Raw genomic sequence first — 21183 nt, forward strand, 5'->3', positions numbered from 1 at the left:
CTGCGCGTCCCCTTTGTCCCTCCCCAGCCGCGGGGGGCACAGCCCGGGCAGTGCCGGGGCCGGGGCAGCCGAGGGGCTCAGGTGGGAGCTGCTGCGGGGTGTCCACGGGGAGACCCCGGCCCCCGTTCCCGCGCTGGGGTACGCGGGGGCGGCTCCGTGCCCTTCTCCGGGACCGCCCCAGAGGCGCGCCCGGGGGCTCCCGGTGCCGCCCGCCGCTGCCGGGGCTGTCCCCGCTGCCGGAGGGTCCCACCCCCGCGCTCCCTGCGCTGGCTCCGGGCGGGGGCGCGCAGGGACCCGGGGCCGCCGCGCCGCCGCCGCCTCCCCGCCGCGCCCGCCCTTAAAAGCGGCGGCGGCGGCTCCGGTGCAGCGCCCGCGGCGCCGCTCCCGGCACGGCCCGGGATGGGCTCCGCGCACTCCGTGCCCGCCGAGATGCGGGAACTGGCCGACAGGACGGGCTGTGAGTACCGGGCACCCGCGGGAACCTCGGCCGGGCGCTGCCGCCGCCGCCCCCCGGCCTCAGCCCGCCCCGCAGACCCCGGCCCCGCCGCCCGAGGGGACACCGCGGTCCGGCCCCGCGGGGGACACACCCGGGGACGGAGGGGGGGGGACAGGAAATGTCACCCGGGTGGGCGGGGGGCTGCAGGAGGTGACGCTGGAGCAGGGGAGGGGGATGCAGGACGTGCCGTGTCACCCGCGGGGAGGATGCAGGAAATGTCACTCGGGGAGGGTGCCGAGGTGTCACCTGGGCTGGGGGAGAGCAGGATGTGACAGCCCGGGGGATGGAGCGGGGGAAGGGGTCGGGGGATAAGAGGGGAGGGGGTAGGGCTGTCACCAGAGGGTGCCAGCATGTCACCCTGGGCGTGCAGCCGTGTCGCCGGTGCCACCGTGCCACGAGCCAGGGCGTCGAGCGGCCACACGTGCGAGCCCCAGCCAGGCTCTGCCCACCCGCGTCTCCGTGCCGGGAATTGTCCCCACACGGCTGCTCTGCCCCGGAACCACCGGGCCGTGACACCCTCGGGGCTGCTCCGGGTCTGTGCTTTGGGACGGAGGGAGCAGCAGGGAAAGGAGCAGGGACGCGGCCCAGGGCTCCCCGCAGGTCGTGTCCGTGCTGGGAAGTGTCACCGCTCCAGGACGTGGCGAGCTGCGGGCACGGGGACCGGGCTGTCCCCACCTCCATCCTCCCGCTCCGACCGTGCTGAGCCGCTGCGATAGAGGCAGGGCTGAGGGGCGGCTCTGCCCCCGCCGAAGGGTCTGTGGGGGCCGAGAAGGTCCAGGGACTGTCCCCAGAGTCCCCGCATCTCCCCTCCTCCTCCTCCCCGAGGGAGGGCTGAGCCCCCCGCACCCCCCTGAGCACCCCGGGGCGCACTCCAGGGAGCCGGCGGGGTGCCAGCCTGGCAGCCCAGGGGGGGAGGAGGGTTTTGGGGAGCCCCCCGGCCCGGGGACCCCGCAGCAGCATCCCCAGCACAGACGGCAGCTGCCCGTGGGAGGCTCCTGCCCCGTGAACCAACCCCGGGAAGGGTTTGCCAGGGCAACACCCAAAAATCTCATCGAAACCAGAGGAGGGAGGGCAGGGGGAGCCCATAACTCCAAGCTATGACGGGGATGCACGTCCCGTGCTCCCCGTGGTATTCACAGAGCACCCACCGTGCTGGGGCTGCTGCCAAAATCCCTGGGAATTCCGGGGATTTGCAGCCTCGCTGCTGCGGTCCGAACGCGTGCGGGGCACTGCAGCCGCTCTGGGTCCTGTGGGAGGAGCAGGGACCGGGCAGAGCCACCTGGAGGTGCCCGTGGCTTGTTCCTTCTCCCCCGTGGAGGGGCATCCTGAGGGGCTGCTCGGGGCCGATTCCCCTCCCTTCCCTCCCTGTGCTCCATCCCAAAGCTGCTGCAGGAGCCTGTCCGGGGTGAAGCGGCTGCTGTGACCATTCCCTGCAGCCAGGCTGGTCCCGCAGGGAGGGCTGAGCCCCCCCAGTGCCCCTTTCCCTTTGCTCAAGCAGCACAGGGAACAGCCAGCCCAGCTCCCTTTGGTTTAAATCCCATTTTTCCCCCATTAGCGGAGGCTGCCGTGCTTGGACACGGGCCTGCAGCATCAGGATGCTTCTCAGGGATACGAGCAGCCTCTGCTGCCCTTGAGCCAGCCCTTCTTCCAGCATAGCTTTTGCCTTTTCTGCAGATTTTCCATCTTTTTTTTTTCTGGAAAACAGCCGAGTGCTGCCGCCTTTACAGGACAGAGCGATGCTGGGAGCTCTGCCCTGAGAGGAAGACCTGGGACTGGGGAAAGAGGGAGGAAAATCCTCTTCCAGCCTTCCAGGGCTGGCCCAGCCATGAGCATCCAGCCCCCGAGGCCAGCTCTTTGCCCTCTCGGTGCCTGGGACATTTTTCTGAGAGATCAAAGCTTCTTTGTGCTCACCCAAGTCCCAGACGCTGAAGGCTTGGTGGCCCAACTGCTCCCATGGTGACGGCGATGTCGTCAGGGCAGGGGGGTCAAAGGTCACTCCTCCATGGCCAAAATTGGAAAGCAAAGTCCGGGGAAAGTTCCCATGGGTGCGTGTGGAGAGCAGCAGAGCAGCAGCCAGGAGGGATTAGGGGAGGAACCATCCAAGGCAGGGATCAGTGGGGCCAGGGCATCCTCACCTGGGAGCCCGTGGGGTCAAGGCGGGGTGAACCAAGGGGCTCTGAAGCCCATCCTGCAGAGGTGCTGGTGAGATCCAGGCCCGGGGCTCAGGCCCCATCCTGATGGGATTTCTAGGCTGTGAACAGAGGGCTGTGAGGGCTCGGCTCCGCTGATCAATAGGCTTGCTATTTCCAGGCTGTGAAGCAGCAGTCGGGAAAGCGAAGGACATTATTTAAACATCATAAAAGGGAGCGCGGGAGGCAGCTCAGCCCAGCTCTGACCCTGCTGGCTTGCTGCAATTAACCCTTTGCAGCCCCTCAGCGACACTTTAACGTGGTCTTGTGTCTCCCCACGATGCCAGGAGTGGATTTCCTGCTGCTGGGGCAGCCCTGCCCCGTGCCCGGCCCCAGCCAGGGTTGGAGGAGCCTGTGGGTCGGCTGGTGCCCAGACAGACACCCCCAGCTCACAGAGACACAGCTCCAAACCCTTCCCTGCCTCCTGGGAATGGCCCCTGTCAACATTTGCACAAATCAGGCTCTGGGAGGGGGTTAGAGCTTAGTTAGAGCCCCCGGAGAGCAGCTGGGCAAGATAAACTCACCCGTGCTGGGGAGTCAGGGCAGTGGGGAGGTGCTGCTGGGCCTCAGGCTGGAACCCCAGCACCTGGGGGGCCCAGAGGGAGCTGCTGGTCCCCCCTTCCAGCCCTGCCCACCCCAGGACAGGGTGGGTGCATCCCTGGGGCAGTGCCCACCCCGATGGTTTGGGGCTCACCCGGAGCAGTGGCAGCAATTTCAAAGCCAGGCGTTGGTTTTGGGGCGCTGCTGTGCCCCTTCCTGGCAAGGGGAAGGTGATTTCTGATCCCAGAGTTATTTCCTGCAGCAGCCATGGCTGCGGACACGGAGGAACCTCCTGGAGCTGTCCTGGGGCAGGGGGAGAGGAGCTCCCTGGGCACTGCTCTGCCCACGGTGCCAACAACCCCAAAAGAAATGCCAAGAAATGTTCCAGTGGCCTGGAACCAGGGATCCTGACCTGGGGGTGGGATCCCACCGTGCCATTCCGTGCCGTGCTGGGCCAGGGAATCTCCTGCAGACTGGGACAGGGGATCCACCAGCCCTGGGCAGCAACCTCGCAGCCAGCACGGGGACACGGGGTCACGGGGACACAGGGACACAGGGACACAGGGCACAGGGACACGGGGCACAGGGACACGGGGCACGGGGACACAGGGACACGGGGACACGGGGACACGGGGACACGGGGACACGGGGCACGGGGACACAGGGACACGGGGACACGGGTCACAGGGCATGGGGACACGGGGCACAGGGACACGGGGACACGGACACAGATGGACCCTGCAGGGCTGCACGGAGCCACCGAAGGGAAGTGGGGTGTCTCAGCTGTGCCCAGGAGTGCCCGGGCCCTGCCCCGCTGCCGGCGGTGTGGGGACAGGCACAGAGGGGTGTCCCAAGGGTCCCCCGGGGCTCAGCCCCTGTCACCTCTCTCCTTTCCCTGGCAGTCACCTCTGAACAGATCGAGCACCTGCACCGGCGCTTCAAGCAGCTGAGCCAGGACCAGCTGACCATCCGGTATGGAAATTCCATGGAAATTCCATTGTCATTCCAGCCCCACTGCAATTCCAGCCCCGTGGCAATTCCAGCCCATGTCAATTCCAGCCCTACAGCCAGGGCCACCGCCAGCATCTCCCCCTTCCCTGGGCTGCCCAGGGGTCCCAATCCAGGGCTGGGATTCCGAGCGTCCTTCCCAGCCACCCCCAGCCGTGCTGAGCCAGCTCCTGCAGCGTGGCCTTGCAAATATTCCAAGGAAAACCACACAATGACACGGTGGCCTCGGAGCAGGGGCACTCCTGACAAACATCATCTCCCGGCTTTTAAATCCATTCTGGGGAGGGAAGGGGGGGTTGCAGTTGCTCTTGTCCCTCTCCTCGGGGGCTGCACAGGGAATTGTCACCCCGGGAGAGCTCCAAGCCCCCGCTGCTCCCTCCCCCCGGGGGTTACTCCTTGTCCCCTTCGCTTTATAAGTCGTGGAGAGCAAATGCCCAGCACGGACTCCGCACAAAGCTGAGGGGAGGGTGGGCAGCAGGATCTCCTTCCTGTGCCTCGTTGAGCTCAGTTTGAGGCCTTTGTCCTGGGAAAGCTAAAATCCACGGCAGGTGGAGCCGTGCGAAGGGCCCCAGTGTCACCCCAAGAGCTTCCCAAAGACCCTTTCAGTGGGACAAACCCCTGAGCACAGACTTGCTCTCAGTCTGAAGGGAAGGCAAAAAAGGGGTTTTATCCAAAACCTCTTTGTCTTCCCGTGACTGTTTCGGAGGGAAGGGGTCGGGTCCCTCAGTGGCCTCTCCCTCCTCTCCATCTCCCTCACACTCCGGGCTGTCTCTGTCCCCTCTGCAGCAAGGAGAACTTTGACAGCATTCCCGACCTGGAGTTCAACCCAATCAGGGGGAAAATCGTCCACGCCTTCTTTGACAAGCGGTGAGAACCCCCCCAGCACCCAGGGAGGGGAGATTTCTCCTCTGGAAATGGGATGGGGCTGGGCAAGGATCTGTTCCCTCAAGTCTGGGGTGGGACCAGGTGGAAAACGAGACATTTGAGCTGAATCTTGGGGACAAAGCAGTCCTAAAGCCTTGCTGGGGGGTGTGATGGGCTGGGTGGGTGTCTGGGGGCTCCCCATCACCCTGGGCTCGGGCACCCCCAGGAACCTGCGGCAGGAGTCGGATGGGCTGGCCGAGGAGATCAACTTCGAGGACTTCCTGACCATCATGTCCTACTTCAGACCCATCGAGATGAACATGGACGAGGAGCAGCTCGACCGCTTCCGCAAGGAGAAGCTGAAATGTGAGGCTGTGCCAGGGCCTGGGCTGTGGGGCGGTGGGAAGGGAGGGGCTGCCCTGACCCTGCCCTCTCCTCCTGTCCCTCCCAGTCCTGTTCCACATGTACGACTCGGACCACGACGGGAAGATCACGCTGCAGGAGTACAGAAATGTAACGTGGGCTCCCTGCTTCCCCACCCCCCCAGTGCCCAGCCTGGGGCTCACCCCGTGCCTTGCAGGTGGTGGAGGAGCTGCTCTCAGGGAACCCCCACCTGGAGAAGGAGTCGGCTCGGTCCATCGCCGACGGGGCCATGATGGAGGCAGCCAGCATCTGTGTGGGACAAATGGTGGGAGCCTGTGCTGGGAGCTGTCCCCGGCACTGAGGGGCTGTGCTGGCATCAAAAAACGGGGCTGGAAGGTGTCCCTGCTTCCCAGGGCATCTCCCTGTCCCAGGGCTGCTTTGGCTGGAGATGTTTTTGCTGGCAGCAGCTTCCAGGGTGATGTTTTCTCATGAGAAGAGCCCGGGGGGGATCAGTGAACAGCATCCCATAAACCCCCATCCTTACTGCTCATGGAAAAGGCTGCCCCCGCAGCCATGGGGCTTTGGGAGCCAGTTTTGGGCTGCCCATGGGGAACAGGGCAGGGAACCCATGGGAGACGTGTCCCTCAGCCCCAGGGGACATCCCTGGGCCTCCCCTTCCCCGTCCCCCCGAGGCAGCTGCGATGTTTCCTCTCTCACCGCGACAGGGCCCGGACCAGGTGTACGAGGGCATCACCTTCGAGGATTTCCTGAAGGTCGGTGACATCTCTGCAGTGTTCCCAGAGGGACGGGCCTGGGCGGGCACAGGGGGCGGGGGGTGGCCCCGGCCCCGCTCAGCCCCGGCCCCCGGCAGATGTGGCAGGGAATCGACATCGAGACCAAGATGCACGTCCGCTTCCTCAACGTGGACACCATCGCTCACTGCTACTGAGGACGGGCAGCAGCAGCAGGAGGAAGAGGAGGAGGAAGAGGACCCAGCAGCAGCTCCATGTCCTGGCACCTGGCTCCCAGCTCCATGGCTCTGCCCCACCCGTGTGCCCGTTCCACGCTGGGGCTGCCCTCTGCTCTCTAGAAACATCAGAGGCTTTTATCTGTAATAAAAGATATTTCTCTTTTTAGTCCTCGCTGAGAAATACTCCGTCCATCCATCACTCCACGGCGGAGTGTCTCCCTGAGCAGAAAGCCTCCGCAAATCCTGGCTGCCCCAGAAATCCGGATTTTTAGCCTCTGCCACGTGCTGCTGCAGGGAAGGAGCTGCCCAGCTCGGGCTGACCCCGGGCTGTGGGGAGAGGCAGGGGTGGGGATGCTGAGGGGCAGCAGGCGAAGGCAGCGCCCTCAGCACCTGCAAGGACAAACGCATCCCACTCTGCACCCCGCAGTGAAGGTGGTGGCAGCGACGCAAGGAATATTCCCGATTTAATCCCAACCCAGCCTCGCCGCCGGCCGGAGCCAGGCAGGAGGAGCCCGGAGCAGGCAGCAGGGATGCGGGGACGCGGGGACACGGGGACGTGGGCTCCTGGCAACCAGGTGGCTCCTGCCCCCACATGTTCCCGCTAGAACAAGGCACCGGAGACGGGGGGTTGTTTACTGGTATTAATAACTGGATGGCTCCAGGCGGGTTTTTCTGTCTCTAAGGCAGCCGGAGCCGGGGAGGGAGGCAGGGAGGGGGGAAAAGGGCAATGGCTATTTTTAGAAAAGCAGGGGACATTTATTGGTTTTATCAAAAACCGGCTTTCCTCGGTGACCCGAGCAGGCGGTGGGAGCCCCCGGCCCTGCTGTCACCCCCTCCATCCCTGCGGCACCCAGCGCATCCCCGGCTCAGGGCAGCAACGCCTCTCCTCCTTTCCCACATGGCTGGGGCTCTCTGCTCAGGCATCCCCTCCCTGAGGGCCAATCTGCGGCTTCCCTCACGGGCTCTGTCCCCTCCAAAGTCCCCGCGTCCTCTCGGAGCCGCTGGAGCTGAGCCTGGAGCGGCTCCCGGAGCCGCAGCCGCGGGGAAGGACAGCGAGCGCTCCCCTGCAATGCAGACCTGCCCCGCAGGGACCGCCCGGCTGGGCTGCAGCGCGGCCGGCCCGGGGCTGAGCCCGGCCCACGGAGCTGAGCCCTTCTCCAGGCCGGGAATGTCCCCGGAGCCCGGGGAGACGCTGCCGGAGCCTGCGGGGCTGCCGCGGGGAGCCGGAGCTGGGCTGGCTGCGGACGGCGGGCACGGAGCTCCCGGCTCTCCCGGAGGAGCCTTTGGGCCCAGCGGGGCTCCTGGGGCTGCCCCACAGCCTGGGCTGCCTTTGCGGGGCTCCGGGATTCCCTCCGGCTCTCCCTGGGCCCCTCTGGGCGTCCCCATGTCCCGGGCACCACATCGGCACCGCCCGGGCAGAGGAGCCTCCTCCTCCTCCTCTTCCTCCTCGTCCTCCTCCTCCTCGACCCTCAGTGCTCCCTCCCCACCCCAAGCACACGAGGGCACAACATCCAGCGCCTCCCCAAATTCCCAGGTTTCCGCAGCCAACCCAGGCTCCTTTCCCTGTTTTCCCACTAAAATTCCCAGACGCTGCGGGACCATCCCACTCCCTAACCCAGCCCCGTGCTCCCAGTCACAGTCCTGGGTGCCTGAAAGGTCCTTTTCTGCCCCCAAACCTCCCAGCTGGGGCTGCAGGGGTTAACACGAGATCGGGGTCCCACTCCCCCTCCTTGGAGGAATCGTCCAAGAGGATCCCGAGCTGCAAGGGCTGGGAACGCCCGGCAACGCAGGGAAGGAGAGGCCGGGAGGAGTGAGGAGGAGGGACGAGAGGATAATTATTATCCCTTGAGTTAATTAGCTGCCCCCTGATATTCTAAGTAGCAAGGAAAGTGGAGGAGGTTGGGAAACAGAGGCAGGACCCGGCACAAACCGGCTGCAGCGGTTTCCCTTTGCTTGTGTTGGGAATTCTCTGTGGGAAACGGGATGGGTGGAGAGCAGGAGGGAGGGTTGGACAGAGCAGGTGACGGGGAGGGAGCAGGGCAGCTGAGCCTGAACCTCAGCCCAGGAAAGGGATGGAGGCGAGGAGCCCCAAGGATGGGCAGGAGCATCACTCCAGCACCACACGGTGTTGATGTTACACACAGCAAACCCCAGCACAACGAGGATAATAATCCTGAAAATCACAGGAAAATCTGGCAGGGCCCCGGGAAACCTGGCAAGGGCAATGCTTCTGCCCAGCAAAACCCTGCAGAGCCCAGAGTGTTCCATAAAGGATGAAGGTTCTGTTGCGGGGCCAGGATGCTGAACCCCGGGACGTGGCACAAAGCTCTGTGGCAGATCCCAGCGGCGCTCAACAGAGGGTGATTGGAAAACTGGAGCTGCTTTCTCACAAATTGGAAAACTCCAGGGGAGGATGATAAAGGCTGAGCAGCATCAGAGAGAGGGGAGGCTCCTGGGATCGGAGAGGGGAACTGAGTGACCCCAGGACTGCAGGGCAGGGATCCTGGGCAGGTGGGCATTGGCACAGAGGGGACACTGCTTGACCCATGTCCCCATCATTCCCCCTCATCCATCAGGCAACCTGGAGCCTGGGAATGGCAGGAGAGACTAAAGAAGGGGACAGCTGTCCAGGAAGGGAGGGAAGAGCAGGAGGCAGCACAGACCCCACAGCCACGGAGCCGGGGCAGCTGCTTGCAGCTGGTATTTCTAAGCTACTTTGAGGAATTCCTCGTTCCTTTGAGCGGCACTGTCTGAGGCAGGGGTGACAGAGGAAACCCCCACCTACAGCTCTTCCATGAAGAGGAATTTGGTCCAGAGGCTGGAGCTCCACGTTTCTGGATAAAAATCTGCCAGTGGTACAAATCCTGACCTGGAACAGGCCCTTTCCCCCAGGCCTCTGCTGCATAACCCACCAGCACTTGATCTGCTTATGGGGCCTCCAGGCACTGCTGCTCCACCTCCCCCTCGGGCAGCAGGAGGACACCAGCTCCGCGCACCTGGAGCTTCAGGACCATCCACAGGAGGTGGAAATGGACAGGCAAATGGCACTGGAGGAGAGGAGGGGGCAGAGGGGACATGAACAAGTTCCTGCGCCACTTCAGTGCACCTACGTTCACCCCTCTGTGACAGCAGCCAGGACAGGGAGTGACAGAGGAGGGCAGGGCAGGAAAGCAGAGCTGGGGGGGAAAGGCCACAGGGAGGGAGAGAAAGAGGGTTCAGAGACCACCCCCAGAGCACATGTCTACAAAAATCACCCCCTGCTCCTCCTGCCACCACTCCTCTGATCTTCAGGAGAGGGATGGCAGCCCTGGAGTGGCTCTTCCCTCAGACAAGGTGATCGAGGACGCAAAACAGGCAAAAAGCCCTTTCTGGGGGCTGTGCTGGTGGCGTGACCCGGGAGCAGAGGAGGGGCCGTGGGGATTTTCCAGCAGGGCTCTGCCCTCCAGGATGGCTGCACCTGGCACCCCTGGAGCTGCTCCCTGAGGGCACGGCTGGGGCCGTGACACACACACAGCTCCGCCTGGATCCCACGTGCCCTTTGCAGCAGGGATCCTTCCCACAAGGACACAGACACCTCTCTTCAGCCGAGGATCGCTGCCACCAACAGTGGACACCGGAACTCTCAAGGCTTTTCATGCCAGGCCGTTTCCTGCTGGGATGCCTTTGGATCTGTTATCTGTCCCTGTCTGAGGGCCACCAGCCTGGCAGGTGTCACCTGCGTGAGCCTGACCTCCAGCCTGACCTCTGCCAGCTCAGGCCACACTGCTCCAACGTGTTCCGACTGCAGCTCCTCCCCTGCAGCCCCCCAAGGCAGCAGCTTTGCCCCTTCTCAGTGCCCACCCCTGACCTCTGGGACAAAACCCTGGGCTGGGGAGCTCCAAGGTGGCTTCTGTCCCCGGTACAGCTGCGCCGGTGACCCTGTTCCTGCTCTTGGAATGAAGGAAGAGGCTCCATTTCAGCGCCCCCTGAGCCCAAAGCTCAGCAGCCTCGCTGGGGATTGCTGCACTGCAGCGCAGCACTGAGGAGCACCCAGGGAGGCAGGACAACATCCCTTCGCACAAAGTCCCCACGTGGACACCCTCCAACATCTGAGTGCCCTCACCCGCATGAGGAGTGCAAGTTAAACGACTCTCTGCTGCACTGCAACCTTCCCCAGTTAATTCCATTAATTATCAGGGAAAAGACCCAAAGGAGCACCCCCCGGAGGAGCTGTGATGTCAGCCAGTGAACAGGGGCTGTGAGCTCCATCTCCAGCGCAGGTGAGCCTGGACTCGGGAATGGAACACCTGCTCGTGCAGGTGCTGCGAATCCCCTTCCCGGCGGCTCCAGGGAGGAGCGGGGAGTGCGGGGGAGGACTCCGGGAAAAGGGCTCACGTGGGCACCGCACAAACTTATCTGCTCCTTGCAGCAGGGACGTGAAGGAGGAACAAAGCTGCTCCCAGATAATGAGGCGAGATAAGGAGAAGGGAGAACAATGACACGGGAGCTCTCCCTGCTTCTGACACCGCAGGAGTCACAGGGCTGGGGCAACCCCCATCATTTCTGCTACACAAGGCATTATTTATTTGTCAGGTTTCAGCTGAACTCTTGTCCAAGCTCTGCATCCATGACACTTCCAGCTCTTCCAGGAACGGAGGGAGGGAGCTGGCTTCCTAGAAGGGTAGAGGAATAATAATAGAAAAAAAAGACCAAAGCCTTTATGAAAGATCAAATTTATTGGTCAGACAGAATGGCTTTGCCCCTTGCACTTTTTGTGTACCCATCACATGGAAAAAGGTAAATTAAAAACCTAAACCATGAAACTTTGGCCTCGGGGGTCATGGGAAACCACCCCAAGCCAAAGAAGAGCAGTGAAATGCAGCTCTCTGCAGGGCTGTCTCGGTGACTGCTCAGGGGTGAAGTGCCAGCCCAGCCCCTCTCCTGCAGGTTTGGGCACATTCCTGCACCTCTCCCCAGTACTTTACACTGATTCCATTGACCCAGGAAAAATGGTGTAAGTTAAAACTTAACCCCAATTCAAACAGAACTGACACAGCTTTGGTTTGCACCAATAAGTTTACAAGGGCAAATCACAATAAAATCATTTTAAATCAGTAACAAGATCCATGCAGGACTGGAGCTCTTGTTCCCCAAACTGGTTTTACCTGTCAGTGCTACCTGGGCTTCAGGTAAAGCCTCACTCCTCGTTTCCACCTGGACAGCACCACCTGGTGCTTCCCCAGAGCTTTGGGGCTCAATACCCAGGGAGGGCACTGTGGCCACTTCATCCCTTCTGTTCCATGATCAATTCCCAGCTTGGAAGCAAGGACAGCATTGAAAACCCTCCAGGTGCTGTGGAAGGACAGGATCCAGCCAAGAACACACCCGACAACCTGGGCCAGCCCTCTGTCCCAATGAACAGGGGTCAGCTCACCCTAAAAGGCTCAGGACCAAAATTCCACAGACAGATGTACACATACCATTAGAAAACATTTAACCCGGGATTTTAAAGAACTGAAAAAATAATTTTGTATAAAATAATGTTGATGTGTGTGTGGCCTGCTGAGTTCCCAAACATCCAGCCTGGCCTGGGGAACCTTTCCCTCCCTCTCCATCCCAATCCCTCTCCCAGCCACTGTAACCTTTTGTGCATGGTCCTGTTGTCCTGTTCCCAGGCACATTCCAATGCACTCCAAGGAAAACAAGAACGAGCAGCTCAATACCAGGACAGACATTTCGAACATGTGGCTCAGCACATGCTTTCTCCAAGTCCTTGGTGATTTTTTTTCCCTCCTGGGGTAGGCAAGAACTCAGAGAGCTCCCAGCTTCCCACCCCTTCAGTGTCCCACTCTGCCTTCCTGACCAAGATGGGACCTGCAGCATCTTTCCCACAAGCAGCAGGAATATTTTTGTTCACCCTGCAGTGTTCCTTTCCCTCCTCAGCCTCTCCACTCCAGCAGGCTGGACCTCTGGACACGTCCAGGGTGACACATTCCAGCGGGGCGCTCTGTCTGGTTCCCATCCCCAGGGCTTTGAGCAGCCCACACCAGCTTTTGGGAGCTTGTCCCACATGGATTTTCCTTTGCCTGTGGCCCTGGCTGTGCCCTAGATGCTGTCATAGGGCACTGCCAGGCCGATGTTGTAGTTGTAACCTGTCAGCTCGTCGTAGGAGGAGCGGCAGATGGGCAGGACGCTGTCCACGGCCAGCTGGTCCACGGAGAACTCGTAGGAATAAATCACCCCTCGGTACCTGTGGGCAAGAACAACCAGGCCACACCATCTCACCTCAGTGGGAAAGCAAACAGGGGTAGAAGTCACTATAAAAATCACCTGAACTGAAAAATGCCATGCTGCACGAGCTGGGTAAAAGCCCCCAATCCCTTCTGCACTTTTAAACAGGGAAAGCTCCCTCCTGCCTCCTGCCAGGGACCCAGCAAGCTGGGAAGGGCTGGTGAATCATTCCTCCAGCCCTGCAGAGACGTGACTGTCATCTGCTGAAACATCTCCAGGCTCTCCAGCACGGGGGAAGATAAATACATTGGTATTTGATAGTTCAATTAGCACTAACAGCCGTTTGAGATGCAAATACCAAAACCTGCAGTTTAAATGCCAGTAGTTTTCCTTTAGGAGGAGACAGCATTACTAATATTTCGAGCATGGAGAGGGCTGCATTCCCTGGCTGGCTTCAGTGGACTTTATGTTCCCCTGCTGAGAAAAAAAAAAAACTTTTTTTTTTTTGTGCTCAAGCAAATCAAGAGCCAATTCATCGCTTGTTTTATAAACCTTACCCTAAACTTTTTTTAATTCCATTTTTTTGCTCTATACCCTCTCTGTAAGTGCTCTGGGTGATGACTCAGGTGCTCAGGGTGCTATTTAAAAACAAAGCAGATTGCTGAGGGCTGGTTTCTCACTTTCGGTGCAAGCTGGGGTCGTCCTCGGTGATGCTGGAGCCCCGGGGGTTCTTCTCCTCGGGGATGTTGGCAGTGATCAGGCTGTGGGAATTGAACCACACCAGGCGGACGGGATGTCTGCAAAACAGCCCAGAGCACGGGGTGAGGGGCCAGCTGCACCGCACTCCCGAAATCCGAGTGCTGGGAGAGGAATGGCCTTGGATTAAACACGGAGTGAGTGAAATCAGCGCCCTCCCCACGGCCAGAGGCTGGGAACCCGCACTTCTGGCTCTCCCAGCCTGCAGCACATCCCACATCTTCTATCCCCATCTAGTGGGCTCTTCCCAGAACACACGGGGAGGCCAGAAAACAGCGCTGGAAAGCCGGCAGAGCACCGGCTGTCAGGGCTGGGTTGGGCTGGCTGCCCTAAGGACTGCGGCACGCCCGGGAAGGGCAGGATGCTTCCTAAAACGAAGGGGAAGGGACCCCACACACCCATGCACTGAGCTGGTTTAGAAAAGCACGATAAAGCACAACCTAGGAACCATGGAGTGGGAAGGGACCCACAGGGATCATCCCAGCCCCTGTCCCTGCCCAGACCCCCCAACAATCCCACCCAGGCCATCCCTGGCAGCGCTGTCCAAAGGCTCCTGGAGCTCTGGCAGCCTCGGGGCCGTGCCCATTCCCTGGGGAGCCTGGGCAGTGCCAGCACCCTCTGGGGGAAGAACCTTTCCTGATCTCCAGCCTGAGCCTGCCCTGGCCCAGCTCCAGCCCTGCCCTGGGCGCTGTCCCTGTCCCAGAGCAGAGACTGGAGCTGCCCTCGGGAGGAGCTGCAGCCCCTGAGGTGTCTCCCCTCGGTCTCCTCTGCTCCAGCTGAATGTTCTGAGTGCCCTCAGCTGCTCCTCCAGACCCTTCCCCATCCTCGTGCCCCTCCTTTGGACACCCAAGTCAGGTCTTCATTCCTTTCCCTCTCACTGTTGAGTAAGTGACCCCAAACCCCAGGGACAGCACTTTCTGTTCAAGCAGGAGTCACTTCTCAGATGAGGATTGCTCATCTTCACACCCCAAACGTGTCTCCTGTCACCTCCCTCAGCTCCTGCTCCTGTCTTCCAATCCTGGCACGAGGCCAAAGGCAGGGATAAGAGCACACACCTTATCTAAGAAAGCCTTTTGATTGAAGTGATGCCTTCTGATTACTCCATAGATTAAACACTGCTTTCTACATGTTTAATCGAATGGTTTCACTCGGAGTGCATCCCTGAGCTCAGCCCTGCCCTGCCTGCCCTCCTCCTGGAGCAGCACTAATGAGCATGCCAAGGAGACAATCAATGGAATATTGTCCTTAATGCATCAGCCACATCACAACAGGCTTTATCATTCCCAGGGTCAACACAGAAAGTGATACCTGCTATTAATCAATGACAACTGCAGCTTGAACTTCCCTGCCTGTAAATACCTCATCTAGCTCCTCTTTGGGGAAGATGCATGAAAAATAATAATAATAATAAAAAAAGAAATCAGGATTTATATGTTCACTTAATGGATATCACTCAGACTTACAAGGGGCTAAATCCTCGAGTCTTTATCCAGAGAAAGCCTGGGAATGGTGCTTTGATCAGGAAATCCTCATTTAGCTGTACAAAGTGTCAGCTCCAGAATGCTGATCTCTGTTTGTACTTTCAGTACTGTGCTCCTTGGCCTCAGTACAAACCGATATTTCAATATTTCAATGAGTTTAAACGCTTTGATCCTCACCATGAAGGGAATGTGTGGATGAGGGATTGTGATGGATACACTGGATGGAGACAGCCAGAACCAGTCACTCTCAAAACAGCCAGTCCAGCACTTCAAACCCAAGGTTCCACAACTAAATAGAGGTTGGGGATGGGGCAGGGAGAAATCACTGACTGAACTTCATGGAAAATCCAGGGGGGACTGATGCCTGAAGTCGTAGCTTTCATGTATTTCAGGTTCTGTGCTGCCCAGGGGTGCAGCTCTGAGCTCACAGACAGTGTCACTCAGCTCTGCACACAGCAGGGACACAAAACAAATCCTTTTCCTGGTGAAGACCCAGGAAAACTTTCAGCCCAAAAGCTGAAGGGAGGAACAAGAAGGATGGGACCTCACAACCTGAAGCTGTAATTGGACAATTAAAGCCCAATATGCAAATGGACCAAAACTTATAAACATGTGAGACCTCATGACAGGGGAGCCATTCTGTGACTATTCCAAGTCTACCTTGGGTGCAGCCCTGGTCAGGCTCTTGTCCTGCCCAAGGTGTATCCTATAAGCCTTTCAATAAATCCCTACTTTATTCTCTAGCCCTGTCCAGTCTCTCTTTCAGGACAGCCTTCCCAAGGCATCAGAATAACTTCCCTGCACCCAACACCCACTGAAACATTCAGCTAACGAGTAAAAAGGCCATGACAGCTAAAGGGCCCCCTCAGAAACACACAGGGCTCCAGCAGGGGAGGCAACCCATGGAAACCACACAGAATTCCCCCAAAATCACCTCACTCCCACCTCCTCCTTGCAGCCCCGATAACCCCCCTGGCCCGGGGCTCCCCCCCAGCCCAGTTACCTGGCGTGCATCTCCCAGAGTTTGGCGGCCATGCGCTGGTCCCACACGCACACCAGGCCCTCCTCCCCTCCGCTGACCATCTTCCAGTCGTCCATGCGCACGGCGGATACGCCCAGCTGGTGGCCGTACACGGAGCACGCGGCCGCGCCACGCCGCACGTCGAACACCCTCACCCTGCGGGGAAACACAGCCGTGGGAACGCCTCTGGACATGCAGCCTGTGGGTTCCGACAGCACAGGGACTTCGGGGTTGTGGAAATCCATCTGCCACTGCTGCCCCACGGCTGGGAAACCAGTGAGGAACATCCTCGGCGCCACTGGATTGCCACCCTGACTTCTGTTAGAAAAGATCCTTTTCAGGCGGAGTTCTCCCACCATACGGGACCTCTCTGAGTCTTTACAGGTTCTAGGACCTAAAGAGGGCTCTGGGGTCCCAGCACAGGAGGGACCTGGAGCCGCTGGAGAGTCCAGAGGAGGAGATGGAGATGCTCCCAGGGCTGGAGCCCCTCTGCTCTGGAGCCAGCCTGGGAGAGCTGGGCGTGCTCACCTGGAGAACAGAAGGCTCCAGGGAGAGCTCAGAGCCCCTGCCAGGGCCTAAAGGGGCTCCAGGAGAGCTGGAGAGGGACTGGGGACAAGGGATGGAGGGACAGGACACAGGGAATGGCTTCCCAGTGCCAGAGGGCAGGGCTGGATGGGATATCGGGAAGGAATTGTTCCCTGGGTGGGTGGGGAGGGGCTGGGATGGAAATCCCAGAGCAGCTGTGGCTGCCCCTGGATCCCTGGCAGTGTCCAAGGTCGGACATTGGGGCTTGGAGCAGCCTGGGACAGTGGGAGGTGTCCCTGCCCATGGCAGGGGGGGAACTGGATGAGGTTTAAGGTCCCTCCCCAACCATTCCACAGTTCTATGAGTTATGATATAAAATAAAAGTGAGACTTGGAGAAAGCTCCTCTCTCTGTGCCTCCCAAATCATCAGCAATGTCATGAGGCATGAAACACCCATTCTGGACACACTGTCAACACATCCCACTCCCTGGTACATACCCACATCCACTGTGGATGAGGGGTGATATTATTACCAGGATCAAGGGAAGGATTATTATTGCAAAGATTTCAGAGGAGATTAAATGTGCAGCAATTCAAAACAGACAGGGAATTACAGGTTCATACCCTTGACTTAATCACCAATATTCAAAGCAAGCACCCAGCAACCAGGATCTGCTTTGACTCCAAAAATGCAACTGACTGTGGGCAGTTTTTAGGTACATCTGGTTTTTGGACATTATTGAGCACCCAAACAAAACATTTTGAAGAGAAATAAACTGAAGACTGAGCTAGAAGCAGAACTACAGAAAAAGAGCTTTAGGATTCCAAGCACAGCTACAAGGCCACAATACCAGTTAGAGCTAATTGTGTTACGTTTTAAACCCAGCTCATATCACAAAGGAGCGTGGGGTTTGATCCTTATTTATCAAGATCAAGAGATAAAGCAAAGTACGTAAATAAACAAAAAATGCAGCAAGTGAAAGCAGAAGGAAAGGGGAAATACTGATCTCAGATTTGAGGAGAAGCCAGAGCAAGTTCCTCGCAGCTGATGGCTATCAGGAACAAACCCATCAGGTACACATTAATTCCAGAAAAAGCCAAAACACACTTGTTCCAACACATTAACTGTGCTTCATTCCATACCCCTGCTACGATCCTAATGGTGCTGCAAGTCCTTCCTCTCCCCTTCTCCAGCCGAGATTGCATCATCTGATTTTACAAATAACACGTTTCAGGGACTGAGAGACAAGGCAGCAGAGCAGTCCAGAGCTCCAGCAGAGCAGCATCCATCTGATGAGGAGGAGAACACTGGAGCAGGGTGAGGAGTGCTCTGTGTGGGACAGCCCATCCCATCCCACAGCGTGAGGGGGAAAGGATTTCTCGCTTCCCCCAGCTCCAGCAGAGAGCAGCTCTGGCTACAGCCTGGGCTGTGCTCTGGGAAAGGATGGGCTGGTTGGGAAGGGCTCGCTCCTGGAGCTCTCCCCGTTGTCCCGGGTGTGTTCTCACAGCTCCTGTTTGGGAAGCGCGGCTGGAAGCCAAGATCCCAGCCAGCCCTGCTTATCCCGTGAGGAAGCACCCAGCTTCCAGGCAGGTGTCCATGCTGGCACACCCCTGGGAGAAGCAGAGGCACACTTGGCTGCTCAGACGTGCCTCAAGGGAAAAAAGGAACAGTGTTTTGCCAGTCCCACGTGATGCTGTAACACAGACCTGGCGCAGCATGTCCTGCCTGGACAGCAGGGCTCGGTGGGAGCACTTCAGACTCATCCCAGCTCCAGGGAGGTGTTCTGGAGGCCAGGCTTGGACCCTCCTGTCACACTGCCTTGGGAGGGAGCTGCCTGGCCTTCAGGAGAGCAAGGAACTCGTTTGGATCCACACCTTTCTGGGTTTGCCGTATGTTTGCTTTCCCAAGGCTCCTCTCCACCCCAGCTTCCACCCAGGAAAAGCAGGATCAGCACACACTCCGTGCTAGGAGGCCTCTTGCCAGAGCAAAGCACAGCTCAGGAAATCAAATCAATCAGCAGTGCTTCAGGAGGAATTTCGGATGGAAAGACAGATTTTACAGGTCCTACCAAAACCAATTCACAAGTGCTGCTTTTCAAAATGATGGTTTTGTGTAAAAGAAGAGCAGATTCAAGTGAAATTGGGGAATTGCTGGATCTAATTCAAGCAATAAGTGTTCCCTCTGGCCAGCAGCAGTCTGGACTCCCACGGCAAGGTCCCTGTTTAATAAACTCACTCCATAACATGGCCATGGAGACCCCAGTCTCGTTCCACCTGTGGATGCCCAGCACCTTCCTGCAGCACCTCAGGAGGACCTGACCTTTGAGATCTCTGCTCTTGTCTCCTGGGTGCCAAACTCACCTTCCCAATTATTCATCCCTAACTCCTTGCTTTTCCAGTGACACCCAAACCCTTGAACTCAGTCAGTGCTAAAGCTGAAAACCCCTAAAGCTTTCTGGAGGGGAAGGGCACAGACATCTCTTCTGCTATAAACAGGAGGGGTATCAACTCCAGCTCCTCTCCTGTCATCGTGCAGATCAAAACTGGAGGCAGCTTTACTGGGGTGCTTTGGAAAACCAATTATCTGCTTTTAGAGGGGAAAAAACCTCCCAGGGATTCAATTCCACTTGTCAAACTTCAGCTATTTCCTTTATCCTCCTTGCTGAGAAAGTGTGAGGCTCGCTCGCACTCTCTATTCTCCGGGAAGGAAAAAAAAAAAAAAGCTGTTTGACAAAATAATCATTTTTGCAAGCTGCTGCACTGGCGGGACAGAGGTCTGGGATTTGGCAGAGGGAAGTGCCCGCCTTCCAATCTGATCCCAGCACCAGAGCAGAGCACCACCTGCAGCCTGGTGCCCAGTGTGGAAAGGAGGAGGGAAGGAAGCAGGAGCCATTAGAGACTGGCTCCTGGCCATCCCACATCTCCTTTGGTGCACTGGATCAGACCCCACAGACGACTCGCCAAAAAAAGGAAATCTAAAAATTGGACTCAAAGGGTCTTTTTAAGCATTTTAATCCTTTCGCACTGCCTGTTCCCAGCGCGGCCATTCCTGGCAGCAGACACTGAGCTGGGAAAATCCTACTCCCCAAGCCAAGGAGTTAAAGAGAAAGCTGCTAATCAGCTAAATAGAAGCTGGAATCTGTTCATATGAAAGTCTCTTTTTTTCTCTGTCACCTGAGGGACATCACAGTGTTCCGAAATACACTCTTGACATCATTTGGCAGCCGGGCCCATCTCATCCTCCATGATTCATCCCTTAGGTTATTTTTTTAATATCAGAAAGTGAGCTTTTAAATGCCAAACTCATTTTGCGGGTGGCGGCGGGGAAGTGGAAGATATTCCAAGTGGTCTCGCTGGGCTGTGCACCAACTGCGTCCACCAAATGGCTCCGAAAGCTCCTCTTCCCAGGGAGCTTCCCAGACAAAGCACACTGACTGCCACTTCCAACTATTACCTAATAGTTTGCTCCTCAACTTCATGGAAACACCAGAGGAGGAACCAATTCCAGCAGGGCCAGATGCAGGAGAGGAAGCCGGAGATGGGAGATTGGAGACGGGCTCTGGGGAGCACCTACCTTCTGTCCTTGTTGCCTGCCACCAGCATGTTGGGGGGGCTGCTGTGGAGGTTGACACATGAGAAGTCACCTATGGAGCTGCCCACCTTGGTCACACACTGGTTGGTTTCCAGGTTGTAAAGAAGGATCTGGCAGAGAGAGAATAAAACACCACATCAGTTCAGCAGGAGCACCACGGCAATGCTTTGCAGCAGCACCAAGCAGAGCTGTGACCACCAGAGGTGTTCTACAGGATTTGTTTCTTGATGTGTAAAACAGAACCAAGAGACACATCTACCCCTATGAAGAAAGGCAATGACACCCTCAGAAATAAGGAATTCAGGTTTCCCAGAGAGATCCAGCAAGAAGCAGGGATGCAGCACCAGAATGGCTGGGTGCAGCTCTCAGGCAAACCACACAGGTGAAATCTTCAGGGTTACAGGAAAAGCAGAGAGTTTCCTCGTCAATTTTGACTTTTGAGAGAGAGAGTAAAAGCAAACAGCACCAGCCCTGAAGAGGTTTGGACACATGGACAGTGAGAGGCAGATCCAGTGAAGTGCAGCAGGAACTGCAGGGCAGAGCTGACCACAGCTCTGCTGAGAGCCTGAGTGCCCTCACACAAACACACAAAAATGTCACATCTGAAGTGGCAGCTCAGATGGGAAAGGCAGAAAAACAACTCTGTTTTTAGGCAGCATCGGAGATGATTCAACCAGAGCCTGGATGAGAAGCACGAGTTGTTCCCTGTCCGTTCCCACTCCTCTCCTCCATCAGTTTAATCATGTTTGCTGTCCTTCCTGTGGGGCCAGATCAGATCTGTCTAGTTGGACCTTTCAATTTAGGAGAACCAGTATTTTTAGAAACAGAAAAATGCACTGGTCGAAGCCCACTGGAGCTCAGTGCTGCACCTGGCCTCATATAACTTCATAAACATGATTAAATTTCACGGTGATGCTCGTTTAAATGAAAAGAAACCTTGTGACCATGAAAAGAGTTAATGATATTTAAAACATCAGAAAACTCCCACAGCTTCCATGGCAACATCAGCATGGCCATGTCAACGTCACATCAATACCCTTTACTTCTAATTTGCTGATTATAGCCACGTGCAGCTCAATAAATATTGCACTATCTGGATGTATTATTTCAACATTTGCCAGAGCAGCAGCACTGATGCTGCCTGGCCTTTTATTTCCTCTCTGTGCCA

The 21183-nt window shown here is 57.9% G+C and overlaps 2 protein-coding genes across 3 annotated transcripts in view; one reads left to right on the forward strand and one right to left on the reverse strand.

Annotated features, from left to right (window-relative positions):
- The first annotated feature begins 288 nt into the window (after positions 1 to 288).
- On the forward strand, positions 289 to 6596 carry TESC (tescalcin). 2 transcript variants are annotated; one of them, XM_066199960.1, is made up of 8 exons: positions 289 to 457; positions 4128 to 4197; positions 5020 to 5100; positions 5402 to 5463; positions 5549 to 5610; positions 5678 to 5785; positions 6186 to 6233; positions 6332 to 6596. In XM_066199960.1, exons 1-8 carry the CDS (start codon positions 400 to 402, stop codon positions 6407 to 6409), a joined length of 567 nt encoding a protein of 188 aa, XP_066056057.1. In that variant the 5' UTR covers positions 289 to 399; the 3' UTR covers positions 6410 to 6596. The 2 variants fall into 2 exon arrangements, with proteins under 2 accessions (XP_066056057.1, XP_066056056.1); XM_066199959.1 differs by having other exon boundaries at positions 294 to 457; positions 5324 to 5463.
- A 4527-nt stretch (positions 6597 to 11123) lies between these two features.
- Positions 11124 to 21183, reverse strand: part of FBXW8 (F-box and WD repeat domain containing 8) — a 51524-nt gene continuing 41464 nt past the window's right edge. The window contains exons 8-11 of the mRNA XM_066199705.1: positions 19998 to 20125; positions 15881 to 16054; positions 13321 to 13437; positions 11124 to 12659 (exon numbers count right to left, since the gene is read on the reverse strand). Of these exons, the coding sequence (XP_066055802.1) occupies positions 12515 to 12659; positions 13321 to 13437; positions 15881 to 16054; positions 19998 to 20125 (564 nt within the window). The 3' untranslated portion in view covers positions 11124 to 12514. The remainder of the gene's footprint in view (positions 12660 to 13320; positions 13438 to 15880; positions 16055 to 19997; positions 20126 to 21183) is intronic.

Source organism: Chamaea fasciata, unplaced genomic scaffold (assembly GCF_029207755.1).
Source record: "Chamaea fasciata isolate MVZ Bird 193981 ecotype frontalis unplaced genomic scaffold, bChaFas1.0.hap1 SCAF_18, whole genome shotgun sequence".
Taxonomy (NCBI): domain Eukaryota; kingdom Metazoa; phylum Chordata; class Aves; order Passeriformes; family Sylviidae; genus Chamaea; species Chamaea fasciata.

Bases quoted from the DNA above. Each gene is read 5' to 3' on its own strand.
- TESC (XM_066199959.1), top strand. From the start codon at position 400: ATGGGCTCCGCGCACTCCGTGCCCGCCGAGATGCGGGAACTGGCCGAC. The intron at 5,611-5,677 runs GTAACGTGGGCT...CGTGCCTTGCAG, and splicing joins CGCTGCAGGAGTACAGAAAT to GTGGTGGAGGAGCTGCTCTC. The intron at 5,786-6,185 runs GTGGGAGCCTGT...TCACCGCGACAG, and splicing joins GCATCTGTGTGGGACAAATG to GGCCCGGACCAGGTGTACGA.